At 30.2% G+C, this 25,072-nt stretch overlaps 1 protein-coding gene across 3 annotated transcripts in view; it reads left to right on the top strand.

Annotated features, from left to right (window-relative positions):
* LOC134701286 (uncharacterized) overlaps positions 1 to 25,072 on the top strand; it is a 49,215-nt gene that overhangs the window by 11,292 nt on the left and 12,851 nt on the right. For all 3 annotated transcript variants that reach the window (XM_063562418.1, XM_063562417.1, XM_063562416.1), the window contains exons 2-5: positions 5,869 to 5,956; positions 19,944 to 20,017; positions 22,023 to 22,301; positions 23,813 to 23,920. In XM_063562418.1, coding sequence (XP_063418488.1) covers positions 5,930 to 5,956; positions 19,944 to 20,017; positions 22,023 to 22,301; positions 23,813 to 23,920 — 488 coding nt within the window. In that variant the 5' untranslated portion in view covers positions 5,869 to 5,929. The remainder of the gene's footprint in view (positions 1 to 5,868; positions 5,957 to 19,943; positions 20,018 to 22,022; positions 22,302 to 23,812; positions 23,921 to 25,072) is intronic.

Genomic DNA, 25,072 nt, shown 5'->3' with positions numbered 1-25,072 from the left:
TGGCATACTGTCGATTTTAATCCGACGCAGCTCATTTGAACCTGGAATGAAATGCAGCAAATACTTAAGGATGTTCGCTGCTCTGATTCGAAATGCATAACTTTTCATAAAACTAGTATGTATTGATAGGGGAAAAATTGAGCAATAAAAAAAGCAAACAAAAATTTAGGGGTCAATGTGCTTGTTTTCGTGATAAAAGCAATTGAAATTTTGGCCGGAAAATGTTCTCTCTTGATTTTTCATAGCTTTATCATTGACCAGTTAAAGTTCTCAAATACTATTAAAAATTAAAATCAAATTTTATAAGACTTTTACAAATGACTTATAATTATACAAGAAAAAGATTAATCAAAAGAAAAATGGAGGTTCATGGGGAAAATGTTTTTAGGCATTCAAATGGATAAAACCAGGGGAATTCCGAAAATCTGACAAAAATTTCAAATCATGACAAGCAGATATCCTTTATTATGAACATCATTTAGTACACAAAAAAATCAAAAAAATAAAATATCTGGCTTACTATTAATTTCTATGCGCAGACGACGTTTCCCCCCTCCGACGAAAAGAGTTGAAAGAGTGCGAACTAATAAAACACATCCGCCATGACTGCCAAAGTTATTACCCCCTGTTTAACTCATTGTTACGATTTACCATGATCAATGAAAGATTTTATTACACACTTTTCATATAAAATACATTAACCGACAATAACTTGGTCTGAATGGTATATACGACAAGGACAGAGTGGTATACAACTGTCTATGTTTCTTTGTTCACATGTAGATATACTTTAATTAGGTTAAGTTCATCAAATCAGAGTTCGTGAATACTTTTACTTTTACTGACCATCTATTGTGTGGTATTTTGATATGTTTGATTACAATCTGAAAATGTTGATCGTGATACATTTTGTATGTAAAATTATTGAAAAAATACGTACGTTAGATAAATAACGACGAGCTATAGTGAATGTTAAGGTAACATATTAAAACAGCCAAAACAATCACAAATTACAAATATAATAAACAGACCTTTTTGTATAGTTTACTACATAAGAAAATACCTATACAAAGCCAGGAATATGATAGTTGTTATCCATTCGTTTGAAGTGTTTGCCGGGCTTTTGCTCTTGACATTTGAGTATGGATCTTCTGCTTCGAATTTTCTCGTTTATCTTTAATGAAACAAGTTGTGGTCAATGGTTCCAATACGAATTATCAAAAGGATATTGATACGACTGTTTCAAAACATAATTCAAAAATGGTTTAAAGTGAAAGAACACATTAGGTTAGAACTTGGTTTGAATCAAATATCTTTTTTTTCTGTATCATTTTCTAAAAGTATTTGCTCAGATGACCAGGAAAATGTTTAAATTGTAGTTTGCATTATGTCGTCTTTTTTTTCATATTGTGTTACATAGCTGAGACTAAATATCTCGATATCCACATTTAACACGGGTAGTGCCACAATTGTAGCAGGATATGCATGCCTTAATTGCAACTGAGATCTCTCGGTGTTTTGTCTGAGTTAGTGTAAATCAGTTTTTAGTTTTCTATGTTGTATTTTGAAGCTGACGAAAATAAGACTTTATGAATATTGTAATTCAAATGTGTATTGTTTTGTCTTCGTTTTGTCATGATTTTGTTAGCTTCTTGTCGACTCGAAATTTTTAAGTTCATCAAAAACTACAAAATATTAAACAATAACTTTCTTGTGCTTTTCATTGATTTAAAAAAATGGCCAATTTAGTTTTTTTCCCATCATATAATAGCACGATGTGAACGTAAGATTTCCACATTGTTTTTACATTCTTTAATGACGTTTTTATAGCAATAAGGAAACTCCTGACTGAATCCACAGGTGGTTTGTATGAACGTAAAGTGTTTTACAGGATGCTGTCTGTGGCAAGTCAATCAAAATAGACTATAAAAATTGAACGCAGACAAGGCACTTATTTTTTTGTTGTCTCAACTATGTGTATTTATCCCTCCTATGGTTGCGCACGGGTAAATATCAAAAGCTGAATAATCGTAAAACATACCAATTACGGAACGATGTTTAAATTTCGAAATTATAGCAATATTCTTTGTTTTAATTGGCGATTGGTTTGGTTAAACAATTGTAAACAATAGATTTTGGTTTATTACCGAGATTTGATTCATTTAAATCGATTTGTTACTTTTGAACAGCAGCATTACTTCTATTGCCTTTATTTACCTAAATGCATTTGTTTCAACCATTAAGCTTTATGTTTTCTTGTTAAAATTGTTTCCCCATTGAACAATCTTTAATTATATGGGCCTTTTATGGCAGACGTCGGTGACGTATAATGGCACCATTAGAACTTTATAAGACAGTTTTCTTGATGGTAGTTATACAACCGTTCATTTACCCTGTGTAAGACGAATCTACAATAATTCTTATATAATTCGCAAGAGTAGGAATATACTGCTATGTTAGAAAACCAGCACTTTCTGTAGTATAATTTTGGTGTTTATTTATAGATCTTGTCCATCTATAGTCTATCATTACATCTATGAATAACCCCTTGGCTTTAATAGATCTAACATAAACAACTTGTGTATTCAAATTTGAGTTTAAAACATTACTCATTCACTATCTTTATGATAAAATCAAACGAAATCTATCGTGAGTTGCATCTTTTAACTTTTTGCATTCTTTGTATAGGCCAACGACGTAGTATAATACCTGCAAACAATTTGCGTCAAAGAAGAATTACCATCTGCAAGTTTTTGGAATATTTAATTCAAATGAAACAAATTTAAAGTCCTACTCGAATAAAACAAAAACACACCAGCATCACATAAATCCTAAAGGCATTATGCTAAATGTAAACAAAAGTTCTAGTAGATAGTTGCACGTTTCAACAGGGACGCAAATTAATAGTTGTTCTAACATAAATTAAAAACTATTTTGGAATAGTAGAGACCCTACTAAATAACCTAAGCGATCTTAATATACCGCTAATTATTACAATCCATATTGAAAGACATTGATTAAACACAAATTGAAAGTGAAAATGCATACGTTCTATATGTTGCCACTGTTTCATACTTATATGATAAAATGTTGTAAAAATCAGGCACAAGGGAACGAAACCCCGAATACAGGTTGAATTGAAAATGTTACCCAATAATGGATATCTAGAGTTTTGAGTATTTGAAGGTCAATTTGGTCTTAGATTTGTCCTTATCCGGAGGTGCCTTTAGGGAATTTCTAAGACCCATGTTAGTTCCTTATTTAGTGATTTGTTGTTGACTGAAATATTTTTTAAAAGTATCTAAAATAGTTAACGTGGTTTTGGTAAACCATTAAACTTTTTTTTATTTCCGTATGTACATTGTAATGTTTCTATTTTGGTTGTGGTGGCTGGAAATTGTATATAAACAACAGGATTCTAGACAATACTAGTTACCTCAAATTTCTTTAGTGTGGTTTTGCTTATCTCAAGTTAATTAGGTTTCCTTGTGTATGTCTAGATGAATTGTGCGTATGTTGCGTCATATTTTGAAGAAGAAATGTCTAATTGAGAGCATGGATTGTTATAAAACATGACTGAATTACCGACAGTAAAATATTAATATTAGATAATTTTGACAGACGTATTTATTTTTTTACTTCCGGTTGACACCTTTACAATTTCAAGCTAATGTTTTCAGTCAGATTATGTAATTTTGGTTGCCTGCACTCCCTCGCGGAAGTATAAATATCTCAGTTTCAAAGCAAATGTCTACGTAATTGGCGCATCTTCTTTGTGATGTCATCTGTTGTGTTACCTAGTATATAAAAGTCTTTAACCTTTTTTTTTTACCATTGTTTTCCTTCGTTTCAGTACTTGATCTGTATTACGTGTATTGTTTTGTTAAATTAAACTAAGTGACACGTTCATTCAAAATTTTTAGTTATTAGATCAAATATTTCCTTAACTTTATGATAAACATCGGAAATTTGTGAATTATTAAGGTAAGAAAATCTGCTAGTATTTTGAACACTTACATATGTTTTACATGTATTGATAAAAAAGATTTCTTATTCAAAATATTTATATTAAAACCACTTAGTTTCTAAACTTTATATCGAATCTATTGCTTTCTAGTTGCTTGACAAGTGTCATCCGTTGCGTGGGAGACTTTCTGGAGAAAGTCGTATTTGGTTAGAGTATTATAGAGGAAGGGATATTAAGTTTCATAAGACAAATTAAACAAATCTGAACGCATCTGGAACACTTATATTTCGTATGTTTGAGCCGCTACAGCTAAGTAATAAGTTGTCTTCACATTATGAAACATAAATCGTCACTAACAAACGTAGTGTTAACGGCATATGAACTAGTCTTACCTGGCCTTAGTTTCACAAACTTCTGAAGAAGGTTAATCGTTAGTTATGAGCAATTCACTGTAGTTATGATTAATTATAGTGCGAAGTCGGTTTCCTAAATTAGGGCCTTGTATTTACAACTGGTATTTATGGATATTGCTTGTATTCCAAATGTTACGAGTTGAAATTTATTACTATGACTTTTAAAATATATAAATGTATTGTATATTGTTAAGAAACCATCTTATAGTCAATCCTTATTCCATAATTCATAAATCACTGGTATGTCATGGATTTTATCACCGTTATTAATTCTTTATAACTGTTAGTTTTTTGGTGAATTATGAACACTATAAAAGGAACACTTTTAGAATTACAATCTAATTTTCGCATATTTTTTTTTATGTGGGTTGAAATGTCTTACCAGAAAAAGAAGAATATACTTTCATTTGTTCAATTCAAATAAACTCATCATTTGCACCAGGACTAAATTTAGTATATACGCTAGACGCGCGATTCGTGTACATAAGACTCATCAGTGACGCTCGAATCCAAAAAAAGGTAAAAAGGCCAAATGAAGTACGAAGTTGAAGAGCATTGAGGACCACATTTGAATTGATATGGATCATAACCACATGATATAACAGTTAGATAATGATGTTGATGGTAATAAAGCTGATAATTGTAGATTAAAAGAACTAATTATTTTTCGTGAAATGTTGCCGTTTTCATCATTGTTTTTCATGGTATTGTCATTTTGCTTTTGACCTACCTTTTTGAATAAACCTTTTGGATGCTTTGACTTTTTTTTCGATTTAAAAAGATTTAAAGATGTGGTCGAAATCTTAACTATTGTGAAGTCTTATCGTTATCGAATTTCAAGATTTATTGAAAGACTGTTTATCTGATTTCTTCGTTGGTAGTACATATTTATTTGTTATATTTTAGCTGTGCATTATTTATTTAAGATTTTCTTTAGACTTAGTATCATTCAACTGATCGTTTGAATCTGGCTTCATTCTTCCCCTTTTCTAAGATTTATTTATTTCATAAATGTTCAAAACAAATTTCTTATTTATCTAACAGCCAGCATTTGATTTACCCGAATTATGTAAATAAAAGTTATTGCCCTTTAAAAAAAAGGTGAAAAAAATATTATTGCAAAACATCTCTGCTTTCATCTATGAGATTCATTTATTACATGTTTTATCAAACCACAAAACACTTCTTTTCAATTTGCCCGATCATCCCAGAAAACCAAACAAATGATTTATAATAATAAACAATATTTTTTTCTTACCTAAATGATTTAATTATTTAAATTCTAGAAGTATGCACCCTTTCACTAAAAAGCCACTATTGTTTTATAGCTAACGATTAATTTATTTTTTCTTATGCATTTACCACATTATTTTATAATAAAACAATAAATTGATATGTATCGCACAAAATTTATGTGGTAATCATCACGCAGTTTTGACAGATCGACTTGTTGTCGTTGATTCATTGTTTTGCTATTTCTTCTTATAGGTTTATTGAAAGTATATCTTAGATCTACCAAAAGTATATAGAAAATTGTGGATCAGACAAGATGGCGGGATGTCATATAATCCGAATCGTAAGTATTTCATTCATTTGTCATTACTCAAGTTTCGTGAAAGTGAAATGTCTCCAATGTCAACAAATCTTTGCTTATAGAGAAAAAAAAAAACAACAGACATTCAAATAAAAGTCGTGATGTGCTTCTAACTGACATTCGAACTCATACGTCGGAAATAAACTGACACAGCCATGACTAAAAACAAAAGGTAAGCAGACAAACAACAGTTCAACAAACATAACGTTAACAATTGACAGATTATGATCTTTAACAGACATGAAAGGTTAAGCTAATTATATAACTATGTTTAACTCAGTATTGCCTGTGACAAGTCCTATACCAAGTGAGGGACTTGACAGTTATCTTTAAGTTGTTCCATAGGTTGATAAAGTCTAACGTTTGATAGTGTTACTTGTATGGACTTCCGCTTTTTGAAATTCCTTGCAGTTTTGTACTTTTGTTATACTTTTTTTTCTGTAAATGCACCTTATGCTACATTTAAGTATCTTTATGTAAACCATTAAAGATATCGAACTTTCTGTATATTTTTACATCTGTGAAGGTTAAATGAAAGGTCAAGTTTGTTTTGAGGTTGTTAATTAATATGCAATTGTTCAATGCACTTTGACAACAACACGGAAACACAGACGACATAAATAGATAAATGGATCTCGAAGGAATTTACTCTTATATGTTTTCAAAGAATGTTTACTAGCGTGGTGATCATGACGTTCCCGTCATTTCAATATGAGTTATGAATGACGTTTGAAAGAAATTTTCGACTAGTAATTGTCTTAGGAACATCGAAGGATGAAGGTGAATAAAGGCGTCGGAATGTAATCGATATTCAAATCTCTACAATCGATACGATAACGAGTCGACGATTTATGGAAATTAACAAACAATTAGGGGAAATGAATGCAATGGAGCGGGACGAAAAGTACCGATAAAGTAAGGGTCTCTTGGAATAAGTGCATCACCCGTCATGCGAATTCATACTCCGTCAAAATGTTACAATCGGGAAATACATATAACTGTAAAATTACAGATTAAACGACTATAATGGTATTCAAAATATTTAAATTATTTTTACAGCTATATATCTCAGTGATTATTTAGTTCATTTAGCTGTATTGTTTGAATTTGTGCTAAAAAATGAGAATGGAAATAGGGAACGTGCCAAAGAGACAACTATACGATCAAAGTGCCGACAACTGCCGAAGACCACTAATGGGTCTTCAATGCAGCGAAAAACTCCTACACCTGGAGGCGTTCTTCAGCTATCCCCTGAATAAAAATGTATAAGTTTGAATTTGTGCAGTACATATGATTCATATTCATAGAAAGTATTCATAAAAATGAAATGATTTGGTATGATTGAATACCTTTGAACATGTCAGGCTGAAGCGGATATTGAGCACATTCAATATAGCTTCATTAAAAGTGCATACAACATGTACAAAGCGTGTGACAGATTTGCATCATCTATTAAACTAAGTTATTTGCAAGATTTATTGCAAAACAGTATGATTTGGATTAGGTCAAATAAAAGAGGGACGAAAGATACCAAAGGGACAGTCAAACTCATAAATCTAAAACAAACTGACAACGCGATGGCTTAATTAAGGGAAACATTTTTTTCTAACGGCGTTTAAAACACCTAAATCGATATTTTGCCTTCAAAACATTCTCTCTCATTACAAAAAATCATATCGATTTCAATCAAAATCAAGTTATGTTTAGTACACAATACATAAGCCGGAATGTGTTTTTTTGGAAGCTTGATGTCTCATTTTACCTCCTAATCAAAATAGAATGAACATTGATGCGTTTTCGCCTTAGTACATGTTTAAGCCACTCGATTGTACCAGTTTGATATATATTCTTAGAGTGCTACTGTTCTCCATTATTAATGCAACTTTTTTTTTTATGTATATCAAAATTTGAAAAAAAGAGGAAGGACAAGTGTTCAAAAAATATTTATTTCGCCGATAAATTGAAGTTATCTTTGCACTAGTGCAAAACCATATAATACGCGTCTGGCGTTTATACTAAATTTAGTCCTGGTATCTATGATGACTTTATTGATAGCTAATTTTAAGTAGCGTTTTTTGAGAAATAGCTCATATCAACACAAATATAGAACAATGTTTATTATTTTATTAATTTGAATCATCTAATTTATGATATGGGTGGTTTTAAAATGTTAAGGTATATCATAAAAAATTATGGCATTTGTTTGGTTTAATAAGACGCAAACAAAAACTTTTAAAAGTTCCGCATGGACGTTATGTCATTTCTATTTTACCTTCAAATAAAGGAAAACAAATGATGTCGAATATAAACTTGAAAACAGTTATGAAATATTATATTTGGTTATTTTTAGAGATAATATCATGTACTATTTATGAAAATACACGAATAATAAATTAAACCATCATACATTTATCTAAAACATTAGAAATTACAAACGGAGAGTAAAGACAGATGCACAATAACAATGTAAGAACATAAAACCAATAAAATCAACTTTTTGTAATCAATTAGCAACACATAAAAAGGGCAAACAAATGAAACATAATACCTTTTAGGATATTACATAGACTTTATTTTAGTCTGGCAATAAAACGTGCATGTAATAACTATGCGGTTACATTTATCATATATAACATATACATATTTATACCACAAAAGTCGTTGATCGCGATTTGAGATGTCATATTTATGTAAGTACAAAACGAAAGTGTTAAACGTTATAGTAATGAATAAAAACACTTTTTGTTTGTTTATTTCTTACTGATCCCACACACGTAATTCATCATTAAAGATATGAACATCTGACAAATATTACATGGCTTATTGTTGTTCATATATTAAAATGAATAGTGGCAGTTTTTTGGTAAATAATATGACTTGGCGGTTTGTACGATGTTTTTTTCTTTATGCAACAAATACTGATCATTGGCGCGACTATCACATATTCTTATAATGTTATATCTATATCAGGTATAGCAACACTCATGTACGGTCAAATCAGTCGGAGGATAACTCTTCGATTGATCAACAGATTCTTTAAGAAACAATTGACAACATGATTTCAACATTTTAAAACACATAAACTTTATACTTATATTAATTTAAATTTAAAAAAAAATATGGCTTAATTAAATTTTTAATTATTTACATTTTACTGTTAAATGATCGATGACTTTTACCGTAAACGTCATGATTTAAACAATTTATTGATATTTAAAACAAAATTTAAAGAACAGTACGATTATCTATTCTACAAAAGTATTTTATGATTATTAACACCTGTGTATAACTTATATTTAACAACTGCTTTGTTTCGTAGAGAACAACGAGGTAGAAAAGTTTATAAAAAAGGATAACATGCTTCAGTATAAATTATCCATTGAAATATGTTTACAAATGTAAATGCTTGGTTATTCCCATGGTTCTTTGGTTTATAGATTCATGCTTACTGGCATTGGTTTTGAATTTTTTTAAATGATACAGATTATCAAGCATTTGTCCCTTACACTTCATATAAAAATTCCAAGACATGTTTACTATTGCCATGCATCCCCTTCCGATGTGTTTGAAGTACAAATGAGACCTGTGTCTTTTCTCTCTTCATATGTGTATTCCTTTGTGCTGTGGTTATTTTTTGTATTCTAGTCTATCATTTTTGATAATTTTCTTTGTCTATATGCCCATTAGTGTATCTTTTTTATGTTTTGATAGTGGTTAGGAATATAACACGTTGACCGTTTTATCCCAATTATTGACATTTTTACCTATTATGTCGGTTTGTTTTGATCAAACAACGTGGTCAATACTATGGAATCTGATGCGACTGTCATACAAGTGAGAGGGTTAGTTAGCTAGTTCCGTGTTGAATTTCCCCCGGAGTTCGTTTTTTTATGTATTTTTTTTAAACTGAGTGGGGCGCTCATATTCGCCGTGGACACATTTTCGCTATTTTGTGATTTTGAGGTGTAAAATCGTCAAAGGATGGTTGAAATGGAAGAAATATGCCGTTAAATTATATTTTTATAACAAATATGATTATTTTTGAAAATGAGACTAAATTTCCGCACTTACGAAAAAGGACAGAAAATTGGAGAACGATTTTCAGCCAATTTTCTGAATGACAAAAACGATTTCAAAGAAGCATTCCTTAGTAATTCTTTGACTGATTGCCCTAAATTTCAGTTTATTTTACACCTTTCAAATGTCTGCTATTCGTCTATAATGAAATTTATTTAATAAATATTGTTTAAAGATGCAGTTATTTGGTTTTAAAAAGACATGTAAATACGGCGAATATGTGTCCCCCGTTGACAAAAAATTAGGAAATTTCAAACACCCTTTAATCCAACTTTTCAGATGATTTTACTCAAAACAAACACGTTTTCAAGCTAGGAATATTTTGCATTTGAAGTTATCTTCATATAGAAATATCAGTATACTTCAAAAACATAAAGACCTAAATATAAACTGAAGAAAACATGGAAAGATATGGCGAAAATGAGCACCCCACTCTATGCTTATTTTGAATATCGGTATGGAGCTTTTATGTATCTAGCCACATAAAAATGTTTGTTTTATGTTCTGGTAAAAAATTTGAAACAAAAGGAGATGTATTTTATGTTTGCATGTTTGTTTATATTTAATAAGACATTTTGAATTAAACTTATTGTGTCTAATTCCCTATGGTGACATTTTCACAAACTGCTGATTTACATGACTGGTGGTGCATGCGAAGAAGTAGACGATGCAACTAGTATCTCTCCTTTTGTGATTCCCTTATGTTTTGGTTGTTACATTAAATTGCCTCCTTTGTCGATCTATAAGATTTGAACATGGATAAACTTCTGTCGCTTTAATTTATATTTATCTTTAAAAGGAAGTTAAATGAACCTAATTCATCTGTTATTATTTCGTTGTATGCGTACTTATCATTTGGACTATTAAATACTACACTAGAGTACATATTTTTTTTGCCTTCCTTTGAAGAATGATGATTTGATTTTTTGTAATAGTATTTAAGATTTTCGAATCTAATTTCCTTTTTATAGGACCAATTTACATTAACCTTTCTAGTATTTGAAAATATTGAAATATTTCTATCTCTATTGACAAATTTCGTTTAATTAATCATTTATTTGACTTACAACAGAACTTCATAAATGTCATATAAGTTACGTATTCTTGTCGTTCTGCTGATATTCCTAAATATATATGTTTTGCCAATTTATTTTAAGTAATCATTTATTTCATACATTTATCATGTATAATATATTTACAAAGTGATTGAGCAAAATACTACATAAATTCAAACCCTTTTCACTCTAACAAACATACTCGTCTGATTATCCACAATATAACACTCAGTTTTACAATTTATTCTGGAATTAAAAAAATACATTTATAAAAGAGAACTGCTCTTTTTTCTATCCATTTACATATAATAGCAATACATTTCTCTTTTTTCATATCCATTTTATAGACATTCAATTTTGTGAAATATTTTGATTTTCTTTGTTAATGTTACATATTATCATTGATATATTTCAATTACACTTTATATTAAAATTCCCGCAACAAAATTGTTTCTTTCTTAATCACAAACAAGTACACAGACTTATCTTTGTCAAAAACAAAATAATAACATTTTTTTAAAAATCTACTTCTAAATATTTTCTATTCACATGACTTATATATGTCTATTGTAAAATTATTGTACTTTTATAATTGATATATAGTTAAATGTATTGTATCAGTACTACCACCTAAGTATAAAATTAAATATAATTGACGTGATTGCCAAATATAACTACTATCCATTGGTCAAATTAATAACTCACGTATAGCTAGGTCATAGTACGGCCTTCAACAATAAGAAAAGTCCCATGTAAGATTTTAATAATAAGGAAAGTCAAAGTACTTAAACTGTAAATTAACAAACAGACCAAACTAGAAAATAGGAAAATTCTAAGCGAAAAGTCCCTTATCACAGTGTAAAATCAGAAGCCTGTTTTATGGCTAGCTGAATCTCTCACTTGTACGACAGTTGCATAAAATTCCATTATATTGCCAACAATATGTGACCTAGAAAAAGAGAAATAGGTAATAAGTAAAAATGTCTATAATTAGGGTAAAAGGACACAGGAAAAATTAGCAGTATTTTCAAGTGTAGAAACACATTCCTTTAAATGTAAACGGAAATTCAGATATATTATGTTTGTACAGAGACATCAGTAAATGATTTATCGATACAAGTTCTGTGAAAGGGCTCATGTAGATCCTCACGTAGAACATACCTACATCGAATCAACACCTGACAAGATAACAGAAGTTTCGACAAACGTAAAAATATATATGACATGAATAACCCATAAAAGTAATTTGTTTTTTCACCTGTTCGATTTTCCCCTTGATTATAAATTTATCATTCTATACCTCAGGTCACTCGAGTTTGACCTACGTTTTGTATATGGTTTTGAATTAATGATGTTTCTGTTTTAAAATAAACAAGCTTTTAAAATACTGCTATAAACCGAAATTATATGAAATAAGGAACTAAAAATAGAAAATAAAATGCAAAAGTCCATGTACATGTAAATATAACGGAATTTGATGAAACTGTTCTTAAAGATAGAGGGTTAGCGCTATAGAACCAGGTTTAATCCACCATTTTCTACATTTGAAAATGCCTGTACAAAGTCAGGAATATGACAGTTCTTGTCTATTCGTTTTGGATGCGTTTTGTTATTTGATTTTGCCATGTGATTATGGACTTTCCGAATTGATTTTCCTCTGAGTTCAGTATTTTTGTGATTTTACTTTTTTTCAAGATATATGCCATCGACTTTCTCTAGATTTATCCAAATTGCACTTTGACAAAATAACAGGGATTTTATAAGATTTTCACATATAGCTTTCCAAACTGTTTGCAATACATTTATGAAAAGAAAAGTAGGGGTTAACTGACAAAAATATTTATTAGCACTAAATGTATAAAAGCACAGCATTCCGAATATCTGACAAAATTAAAAAAAATTCAAAACGAGCGAACTCCTAAGCCAACTTAATTTTAGTGGTTTATAAGATAATGTCAGCTTAAATAGAAAATTTAATATATTTCTTGTAATAAATGAGAGTAAAACGTCTACGAATAGTGTATCATATCAATTACATGCCAAAATGAAGGGCCTATTACATTTACGTATAGTAACCTGGATTTTTATTCAAAACAAATCAAAGCCCCAGTTATTGTGAAATAGTAATTTTATTGCATGTTCACACAAAAGAAGCCAAATGAATCTATTTGTTTTACCTGAATATGTGGGATAATTGCATAGTTGTTCTTCGATTGTTTGATTTGCCATCAGAAGATGAATTTCATCTTCAATTAGATTCAAACAACACAATTTACAAATTCTTTTCACTCTGCCAATCTTTTTATAGCGAACAGGATTAGTAGATTATGGTTGAGATGATATTTACATTTAGGTGATGTCTTTTGTGAACATTGTCATTATGATCAAAAAGAAACTGAACAAACTGAAATGTTGCCAATCTTAAACTCAGTGTAACATTGTTTTGCTTTAAAATGATAAACAGACCATTACAACTTATGCAATGCACCAGAAACTAAAATTTGACAGAAAAGAAGGTACATATAGAAAATTTTGATCCAATTTTAGTCGGAAGAACGCCAAGTAAACTGCAACACAGCGACAAATCAATCAAATGTAAGGGTCACTATGCGATCTTCAACAGGATGGTTGTATCATTGGCAATCATATCACATATCCTTATTTTCATAAAAAAAATAACGTAATGGTAATGACAAAATGCAGCGATGGAACAACAACTGTATATTTACAACTTTTATCAATAAGTATATTAATGCAAATAAAAAAAAATTAGACAAATCCCTAACTTTTCAGTTCTGATATAATACTACTGTAAAATAGCTCAATTCGAAATACATGTTTTATCAAAATCATGAAAGACATTTTTTTAAGACATGTTTGTAAAAATTGTAGTCTTTTCGATTTATTCTCATATACTTGACCCACATATGTTTTAGTTAACAAAAGAACCATTACATACATTTGTATGTCTTAATACCTTTCATGACTTTTACTTCCATATGCAAACAGCAATCATTAAAAATCTCAGACATTTGTAATTAATTAATCAAGGCTTTGAATGGTAATGCTTTCCACACCTAGCTTTACTGAATTGATCAATATATCAATATATTTGACAATATCTGAACCCGCCCTGGAAAAAAACAAATAGTTATCACATCACACATCTAAATAAGGACGATACCAAAATAGCTTATTTAATTAGTTTTCTTATTTCAATTTATATGGCATCAAGTCTTATATATAATAAGTTTTAATATATGTCTGGTAATTTAATATTGACCGTTTTGTTCAGCAATGATTCTTCTTTCTTTAAGGATGTTCGCTACTCTGTTTAAAAAAACAAGCTTTTTTTTTAAAGACTGTTATAAATTGAAAGTATATAAATAAAGAAACTAAAATAGAAGAAAAAATGGAGGGTCCGTGTGCTTGTTTTCGAGATATAAGCCGATGCAAATATGGCGGCAAATAATTCTCTCTAGATTTGTCTTTCACTTAACATTGACACCTTTTTGGTTTAAAAAACTATGGAAAAATAACAAGGATTTCATTAGATTTTGAAATATGGCTTTTTAAATAATTTGTAATAAAAATATGAAAAGAAAAGTAGGGGTTAGTGGGCATTTTTTAAAAATGTTAATACATGGACAAAACCAAAGGATTCTTAAAATCTGGCAAAAATTCAAAAAGTAGAGGAACAAACATTCTTAACCTTGTTGAATGATAGATTTTATTTTTCATTTACTTATTATTAAAAAAGAAAACGTAGTTTGAAAGTCAAATGTCTATTACTAAAGTTTATTGCACACAAATATCCCTGCTTTAAAAAATGATAGGGTCAAATAAATAGACTACTTAATAAGCCCCAAATTTAGTCCGTTTTTGGTGGTGATGCATTCTCTTTAATGAAATAATAAAATAAAAATAAAAAATACATCGAACTGCGAGGAAAATTCAAAACGGAAAGTTAGAAATAAAATGACAAAATAACAAGTTCAATCGCATCAAAAGAATGGTTAACACCTGTCATATTTCTGACTTGGTACATGCATTTTCTTATGTAAAAAAATGGAGGATTAAACATGGTTATATCATTTGAATGACAGCCGCATACAATTCCTTAATTATGATAACGATATAAAAGATTACTGCCTTATTACTGTTCTCATGGTTTGTAAAAATAAAAAACACAAAAATACTGAACTCCGAGGAAAATTCAAAAAAGGACAGTCCAAAATCAAATTGCAAAATCAAAAGTTCAAACACATCAAACGAAAGGATAACAACAGGCATATTCCAAATTTTTTTATGTTTACTTCTTTTACTACAAAATGAGAAGAGTCTTTCATAGTTGTGGTTCTTGTTAGGGACGAGACTCTTTTCTTTATTTGGTTTTTAAGTAACTTTTTCCTGTTGAAGAAATTAAAAAAGAACAAAAACAAAAACAAACAAAGGTTCTAACTATCTCAATATAAAAAAGAAGATGTTGTATGATTGCCAATGAGACAACTGTCCACTCAGACCAAAATGACACAGACATTAACAACTAAAGGTAACCGTACGGCCTTCAACAATGACCAAAGCCCATACCGCATAGTCAGCTATAAAAGGCCCCGATATGACAATGTAAAACAATTCAAACGAGAAAACTAACGGTCTTATTTATATAAAAGAATGAACAAAAAACAAATATGTCACACATTAACAAACGACAACCACTGAATAACAGGCTCCTTACTTGGGACAGGCACATTCATAAATAATGTGACGGGGTTTTACATCCTAGCAAGCGCAGTTACCCTTTGATGAATTAAGCTGTACGTTTTATGTTCCTTTTAGTCATAACACTTCCTGAACATTTAAAAAATTTATACATTTTGGGCTTTGACATATTGCCGTATATGCGATATTGATGAAAATATACCAAGAAAAACCACTAAAATGAGGAGTCGTAATTTGAACCGTAAATTAAAAAAAAAAACCAATGCTAGCATTACTAAATTATGATTGATAATTATAACATCAAACAATCATAAGAACGCATGTGTAGTAGGCGATTATAATTTCTTCGAAGCACTTGGCTTATTTCGTTTCGAGTTCATGCGATTACAAGTGTATACATTCCAACAACGTAATCTGTACCTGGACGAACATGTTTAAATTGACATTTGTTTAATTACTTTGTATTTATATACTTGTGATATATAGCATTTGTATGTGCTAAAATTAGAAACTGAACATTTATATTCATGCAGAGAAACGGTTTGATACACCATTCTATATTTGTATTGTTTACTTGTCATGTTCAATAATTAAAGAGGCGTTCGAGTTCAATTATAGCGTTTATTTGGCACATATATCAAAATAGAATTGTACTTATCATAAATTACAAAAAGAGGTTCGATAAAAAAATGTTTGCTACGGCAAATTTATCGGTTTTAGCATTCCGAATGAATGTAGACCAAAAAAATCACTTCGGATTTATATAAAAAAATAGATGATGTGGTATGATTGCCAATGAGACAACTCTCCACAAGAGACCAAAGTGACACAGAAATTAACAACAATAGGTCACCGTACGGCCTTCAACAATGAGCAATGATCAAAGCCCATACCGCAGATATAAAAGGCCCCGAAATGACAATGTAAAACAATTCAAACGAGAAAACTAACGGCATAATGTCTGTATAAAAAAATAACGAAAAACAAATATGTAACACATAACAAAAGACAACTACTGAATTGCAGGCTCCTGACTTAGGACAGGCACATTTATACAGAATGCCTATTATTTTTTCATATCAATTAATAGCACATGATGGTTACCTTTAAGGTTGTACTGCCATGATGTATAACGTACAAAGATAACAATGTCAAATGAAAGAATAAAATGATATAAACAAACTAAGATTTCAAGTCCCTCATGCAAAGTGAACTCAAGGCGGTATGGGGGTCTGAAATAAAAATGATAGAATTTGTTCATACTTTTGTTCATACTTTGCCAAAACGAATTATCTGTTGGTATATGTTGAAAAATATAATAAAAATGATAGGTCACCGCGCATTTTCTTAAGCTACAGGATGTGACAAAATGACACATTTTGGATGGATTATACAGGAAAAAACACCATTTTGTGATTAGAAACGAAACAAAATGATAGAATTGTTAAATACTTAAGGAAAAGATAGCTTTCAGACAATGCTATAAGAATATCAAAAGAAAAGATAGGGTCATCGTACGTTTTTTCCGGCTTAAATACGAAATAGGAAAATTCCATGTAGAATCCTTCAGAAAATGTACTGTTTTAGAATTACCTCCCATTCAAATGCCAATTTGATTTTTTTTTAAAACAAACAATAATAATTAACATTTGCAAAAATGTTAATATTTATAAGTTATATTCTTATAAATGTGTTCTTTTAAATGAAAATTCTTATTAAATAAATACATTCCTGCATCACATTTTGCTAATTTGACAGAAAATCTTGACCTTTGGTTCTCTGTTTTGCGTACAATCCAAAATGAAGGAAGACACCCATACCACCTTAAGATGAATTTGGCTATCCTGTCAAGATCGTTTTTCGAATAAAGCTACAAACTTATATACGTATTGGTACACCCCTTTCTATCAACTATTTAAGTTAAAAGATTCATGGTAAATGTTATTCAGTAAAAGAATTTCAAAGCTCGAAATGTATAAAGCGTTTATTCCGTTAACTAATGCTATTAGTAATGTTATTTGATAGAAAACTTTCGATTGGACGTCTGATGCAGTTTTAAAATTTTACTAATATTTTATTACAATAACGGTTCAATGCTTGAAGGGTGGTCTACTAACCGTTCGAATTATTTTTCATCTTTTAATTGCCATATCATTGATTGCATTCAGTAATTCTCTATAAAATGCTCTTTGGTGGTTTTTAATGACTTAATTCAAACGAACAATGTTGTGACAAGTATTGCCAATACTGACATAATGCACACAATCTGAAATTTAATTGCCTTGATACTACGCTACCATAGAAAGGTATGGTCTATTCATATAGTCATTTGTACGTCCCATATTAATTTGAAGTTTTAGTTTCAGATAGTTTTTCATTAAGTTTTTGTCCCATACATTTTCAACTAAGAACACGTATGTGTTAGCATTTCAAATTTAAATTTGTTTTTAAATCATCTCTTTTTCTATCCATCTTAAAATCAAAAGACATTCAAACAAGGGCGAATGATACCAGAGGGATATTCAAACTCACAAATCGATCAAAAATAATCTGACAACACCATGGGAAAAAAGGAAAAAGAAAAACAGACAAAAAATAAAACACATAGCACAACATTGAAATATGAAGGCTAAACAACAAAACAAAACAAAAACCGGGAATGATCTAAGCTGCTCTGGAAGGGTGAGCATATTTTGCTCCACATATGGCACCCGTCGAGTTGATCATGTTAATACAACCCGGTAATAAGTCTTATTCGGTAGGTCACGTTATTTTGAAGGAAACGGGTTTGTAGTTACGAAATAAGGAAGATATGTGGACCGAATATCTAATAACGGTCCGTACAATTTATGTAGGGATGATTTCAACTTCACAATTTAGAACTCTTTGTTGTTGTAAGGTCTCCCCCATATTCCCCAAATGTCTTTCCAAATATTAGCGAAAACTATGATTTAAGCTTTAAAAAGAAAAAGATGGTTTTATGAATTTCTTGTTACAAAAGTTGGAATATTTCGAAAAACTAAGGATTTTCATATCCAAGGAGGACTTTTTTGAATTTTGGCTCCTCAATGCTCTCAACTTTATACTTTTTGGCTGTATAACTATTTTGATGTGGGCGTCACTGATGAGTCTTATGTAGACGAAACGCACGTCTTGGGTATTAAATTATAATCCTGGTACCTTTGATAACTATTTCCACATCGTATAGAAGTTTTTTGCTGACTGGAATATTTTAAAAGACTTTTGATGCATGCTAATAATTCATGAATGATATTGGTATTTTGTAATGCAAGCACCCGTTTGTTCGACTCGGGACTTCCCGGTGGCCAATTGAAAAACACGACCCAGTTGGAGAACACAATTTTTGCATACTATGTTCCATATTTGTAGCCTTTATGCAAAACGGATATTTAATCATTGCAGTAATCCAAATTTGTTCTACAAGTAATTGACCTAGTTTAACCTAAATAATACATGATATTATAATATGTCATTCTAAAGCAGATATTATGTACGTTTTGGATGTGTTTGACAGCCGAATTGCTAATAAATTTTTCATTATTAGAAACCTGTCTGCACTAATATCTATGATTCAAGGTTTTAATAATGATTTAGATGAACGGGAAAGTAAAATGTATTGGTAATTGTTTGTATTTTAGTTTATTATTGTCTTTTTTTATCATCTAATGGTTCTGAAATTACAAATCAATGTACCAATTGTTAAGGGCTACATTTATTTGTTTCAACGAAATTCAATCTGTTACTTAAAAGGAGCAATAATTTGAGGATGGTCAACTGCCGACCTTGTCGAAACACCGATCTAATTTCTGATTCCCTAATGGCTTTAGGTTTTAAGTGATATTGACTGTTTTTACATTTATATGTATTTGATACGAATAAGACATTTTGATTTAATATAAAGTATAATAAAACATATTGTTGACACTTAAAAAATGTCTTTGTGCTTTGTACTCTTTCTAGAGATTTTGATATAATATTCTTGTAAGAAATCTAACGGAAAGAAAATGTTGATTTTTTTTATATATATATGTATAGATGAAAAAAAAAACTTTTCTGTAGTATTTGTATTAAAGCTGTGTTTTTGTTTATTTCAGGTGACAATCACATTAGTATTAGTATTATCGACTCAAGCTGTAACTCATTTTAATCAAATGTGGAAAAAATTATTGTAAGTTCTTTTTATATATTGTATGAAATAATTGTTTTGGCAGGTATACAAAAAGCTTAATACGTATATTGAATGGTAAAATGAGTTTGAATCCCACAGTGTTTTGGAAAAATGAACAACTCTTATTGGAAAGTAACATTTAAAAGCAAAGTTCTAACATGTAGACTAGTTTTTTTCTCTCAACTATTGCGAGTAGTACAATGTCGCGAACAAAAATTATTTCCATTACGTCAAACGACGCCGTAGTCAGATTAAATACGACATTTTATTTTGGATCTTTGCTGCCAACATTTCTAAGGCCATAGCCTTTAAAAAAACATTAATATACTGATTTCAGTGATGTTTGTTTAAAAATCATTAAAGATAAAAAAAAAAAAAAATATTTTAGTTTCTTGTGTACAATTTGGAGTTAAGTACGGCGTTCATTATCACTGAACTAGTATATATTTGTTCAGGGTCCAGCTGAAGGACGCCTCAGGGTGCGGGAATTTCTCGCTGCATTGAAGACCTGTTGGTGACCTTCTGCTGTTGTCTTTTCCATGTTCGGGTTGTTGTCTCTTTGACACATTCCCCATTTCCATTCTCAATTTTAATGATTAAAAACTGTTACACCTTAAACTTAGGAGAAAAGATGCAATGATTATAAAGTATTACGCCAAACATTTAGGAGACCAGATCCACAACCTTTGCTATCTAAGGAAACACGCCAACAAGATAAAAAATTGTTGTATATTTTGGGTTTTTGTAAGTTTCTTATAGCTGTGTGTACACATTGAATTATTTGTTTAAATATTTATTGAGTGCTTGAGATATTTCAATGTATTCGAAACGATTGACCTTTGAATCAGACGACTATGACAGAACTAGCAATTGTTAGTATGCTGTCAAATTTGATGTCAAATGTATCTCTCGTACTTTGAAATCTCCATAAATGATTTGTTCACACTCTAGGTTGCAACAACGTCAATTAACGGTAAGGTAATGTTACAACGTTACCTTAAAACTCGGAATAGAGTAAACATCTATATATTAAAGAATGTTACGCATCAACACAATGTTTTTTACCAGGTGTGTTAGGAACTAAACATCAGACGTAAAGCAAATGCAAACATTAAAACCTCAAGCTCAAGACAATGCAAAATGATTTAAAATCTGAATTGTTCTATTTGAAACATTTTGTCTAATGCGACACCCACATATTTTGATGAACAAAATATTAATACTTATAAATGTATGGCTAATTTTAGATTGTACTATTGAAAACTGCACTCTTTCCGCGCATCAAGGGTTTAAAGTAATGACACAGAAATGTGAACTTTAAGTATCCAATTATAATGAAATGCGTGTTTAATAAATGTACATTTTTCACCCTGTAATTCATAAATAAATTCTATTTTTCGTGTTTTCCTGCAGAAAAGTTCACCAGGTTTATAGGGCATAATCGAGCTGTGGTATTTCCTTGTGACGAATGACAAATATTGCTATAAAGGATTTTTATATAATGATACATACATGTATACGCAGAGTACTTTTCAACTAAAATGGACTTATATGTTTAACGGTTGCAATGGCACAGTTCTTTTAATGTTTTCATTTACTTTATATAACATTTTGATAAGGAGAAAAATGCCAATGAGATGACCAAATTGCTCATTAGTCTATACCATCTGTAACGTTAAAATCGCTGAGACACTTTTAATTAAATTCATACAAAATGTGAATGGCTTCAGCATGGTATTATATATACCGTATTGTTTATTCAGTATCTGTGAAATTTAACAGAAGAATTTGACGCCATACAGCAATATGTTTTGCACTGTGGCGTCACGCACGTTTAATTGTATCGTCAGAGATTAATTTATTATTTTTAATAAAAGTAGTTCCATATATGTTATTATAAATGGATGTATCATGTGAATCATATGACTAGGTATAAAATTCATGCAATTTCATTTGTTTTGATACTGATGTTCTCTCTATTTCTATGTTATGTTTTCTATTTCAGAACAAGCCGTAAATTTACAACAATTACACCAGACAATTTACAAAAATATTTTCCAGGATATTTTCGAACACCATCAGAACAATTAGAATATGAAAGACTGATCTTATATGGGTCAAAAAATAAAATACCAGTGTCAACACAAAGTATGGCACCTTATAATTACCATTGTAATGTAGACTGTCGGCGTAGATATGGACCATTTCATAACATGAGATTTAAACGACAAGCCAGAACAGGTTCAGGAAATAACGATGATTTTATGCACGCATGTTGTGTAACGTAAGTAATGCCTATCAAGAAAGAATTCTAATAACTATCCGACTAATTACATGTAAGTTACCTGTTTTTCTGTCCTTTGCTTTTACTGTTTTTAGAAAATTATGTCAGGAATGCTATATTTTACCATAATTGATGCACATAGTCAAATTTCAACTATTTTTTTTCATATTATTAATAAATGTTTACTTCAATTTTTTTATAAAAGGTTGATTGTGTTTGGTTGACAATGACACAACTATCTTACAGATAGCAATGGACTCAGGATGGTGTATACAAATTAATAGTACAAAGACTGTATTGCGAGCCTTTGTTTGTTTTAAATTTAGACCAATGAGTATTAAACATAGTTTTATTTGTGTTTGAAATCCTGTACCATGGTTAATTTTTGGTTAAAGTGATTTGAAGTAATAAAAAGTACATGTATCTATGAGCTCTCTTATATAGTACCTTTGCTTCCCTCAAATATAAGGAATTGGTCTTTTCTAATATGTCTAACTGATATTAATTATTTGTTTATGTTTTGCAAATACACGCGTTCAGGTTGTCTCTGCTATCTGTCATATCTGTTGCCTCTTTGTTGCTTTTGGCAATTGTCTGAGGTTAAAAGTATTCACAAAAAAAATAAAAAAAAAAATTGAAAAGGCAGATGTTCGTAAACCCTGACGAAACGAAATGAAAAAACTGTCACATTCATGGTTTAGTCATTTTCTCTATTGAATTGATTCACATGTGTTATGAATACCCTCGATGACAGTAGCTTATAGTTTAAGGTCGTCCGATGTCCTTTTGTTTTATCAACACTTAAAACTCATTATCTGTTTTGTATATGATGTAAGTATCGCATGATCCACCTATATTTACTGTATGTTTTTCAATCGTGACTGTTTTTAACATGTTTGGTACATAAAATAATTTGCAAAGGAAATTTATTAAACTTTATAACTGCATTATGTATGACGATTTATACCTGCGCTTTTTGTATTGGGTTCATGTTGGCCAGTCTTAACTTTTCTATACAGTGCTTTACGAACTTCGATATCCCTGTGTTTCTTGGTATCGTTCGCCTCTTTCTTCATTAACTCTTTGAAATATCGTTTCATATCTTAATAATTTATACAATGCAATGTGACATTTAAGACAGGGCTATTAATCAATCAAATTAAGGTCATCACTCAAGAATTTTATGGTCGCCATCATGAGATGATTGGCCATTATGACAAAATCTGATATTCTTCCTCAGTCAAAATAACCTTCCATCATTAACGAACTGTACAAAAGAAAACACACGATGGGTGCCGTATACGGTGCATGAAATGCTTACCCTTTCGGAGCACCTGATTTCAATCCCTGTTTTTAGTGGAGTTCGTGTTGTTTCTAAATTATTATTTATAACTGTTGATGTACATTTCCTTTGATTTTATGAGTCTTTGTTTACTCCTTGGTTTTGATTGTTATTGTCTTAATCCGTTTGTTAATTTGCGCGTTTCAATATTGTAAAATTAATATTTCAGAAATGTTTTCTTCGAAACACCAGATCTAAAACCCAGTGTGAACGGTGATAATAGAAATTTACTCCATCTACCTGGAATGAGACAGGTTTTCAAAGTAGAAAATTGCAGGTAGGTACAACGGGTATAATAGTGCTATGAATTATTTATTAAAATTACGACAACCACAGGGAAGTAATTTCTCAGCTATGAATAAAAGGGGGAATAACTAGATTTTATATTTTATATTCATGCATATAAACAATGAGAACGAAAGGACTGTTAAAATGCAAGAATTGGGTTGTTTTATCAATCTAATATGAAATATTTATCTAAACATTGTTAACTACAAGACAAATAATGTCAAAGCTATGGGTTAAAGGTAAATAACTCAACTCTAAAATATCACATGTATTAATGACGAGAAAAAATATACTGATAAAATGCAGAAATTGGGTTGCTTTAAAAATCTGAAACGTAATATTCATTAAAAGAGGGAAAATAGTGTCATAGCTATGGATTGAAGGGAGATAACTCAAATTTGAAATGTCATATTCAGGATTAACACCGATGACATTGGAAGAATTTGAAATTCTCTAAATCGTTAAGTATTGGAATTTGTTTTGGTAGTCTATCATTGATTACTTGTACGGTCCCTCCTCATTCTGAAGACATTTTGAAAATTGGGACAATTTATATATGATTATAATTATAATAATAATCATAAACATGATAAAGATAATGATCATTATTTTAAAAAAAAAAATGTTTTAGAAAAATAGCATTAAAATTACGTACATCTAACTAACCAAAAGTCGGTAATATTTTCTAATTGATCAATCATGATGTCTAAAACATGTCATTTTCGAGACTTATGTTTGTGATTATTTATTTTCAATACAATGTCCATTGAAATCAGAGGGTTTTTTTTAATTTTGTTTTTATATATCTAAAATGAAATTTAAAATGATAATAATAACACGTGTAATAAAAATAAACAAGAACATATTGTTAAATCAACCGCTAGTGACTGAATTATTTTTATTTCACGCTTTGCTTGGTATGGTTTATAGTGCTAGATGCTTTGTATTGTTCTTCACATTAATCGTCAATATTTGTGTAAAAACTGACAATTGATGATTGAAATGTGATGTTTAACGCCACTATAAGCACAAATGGCTATTTATTTGGTGGCGGTCAGTGTGAATTGGTAAGGGAATTTAAGGTGCCTTGAGAAAACCTACCAATTTTCGGTAGGCAACTGGAAATCAAAGTCAATTTAGG

Source organism: Mytilus trossulus, unplaced genomic scaffold (assembly GCF_036588685.1).
Source record: "Mytilus trossulus isolate FHL-02 unplaced genomic scaffold, PNRI_Mtr1.1.1.hap1 h1tg000234l__unscaffolded, whole genome shotgun sequence".
Classification (NCBI taxonomy): Eukaryota; Metazoa; Mollusca; class Bivalvia; order Mytilida; family Mytilidae; genus Mytilus; species Mytilus trossulus.
Note: the sequence above shows the minus strand (reverse complement) of the source record. Positions and strands in the feature narration are given on the sequence as shown.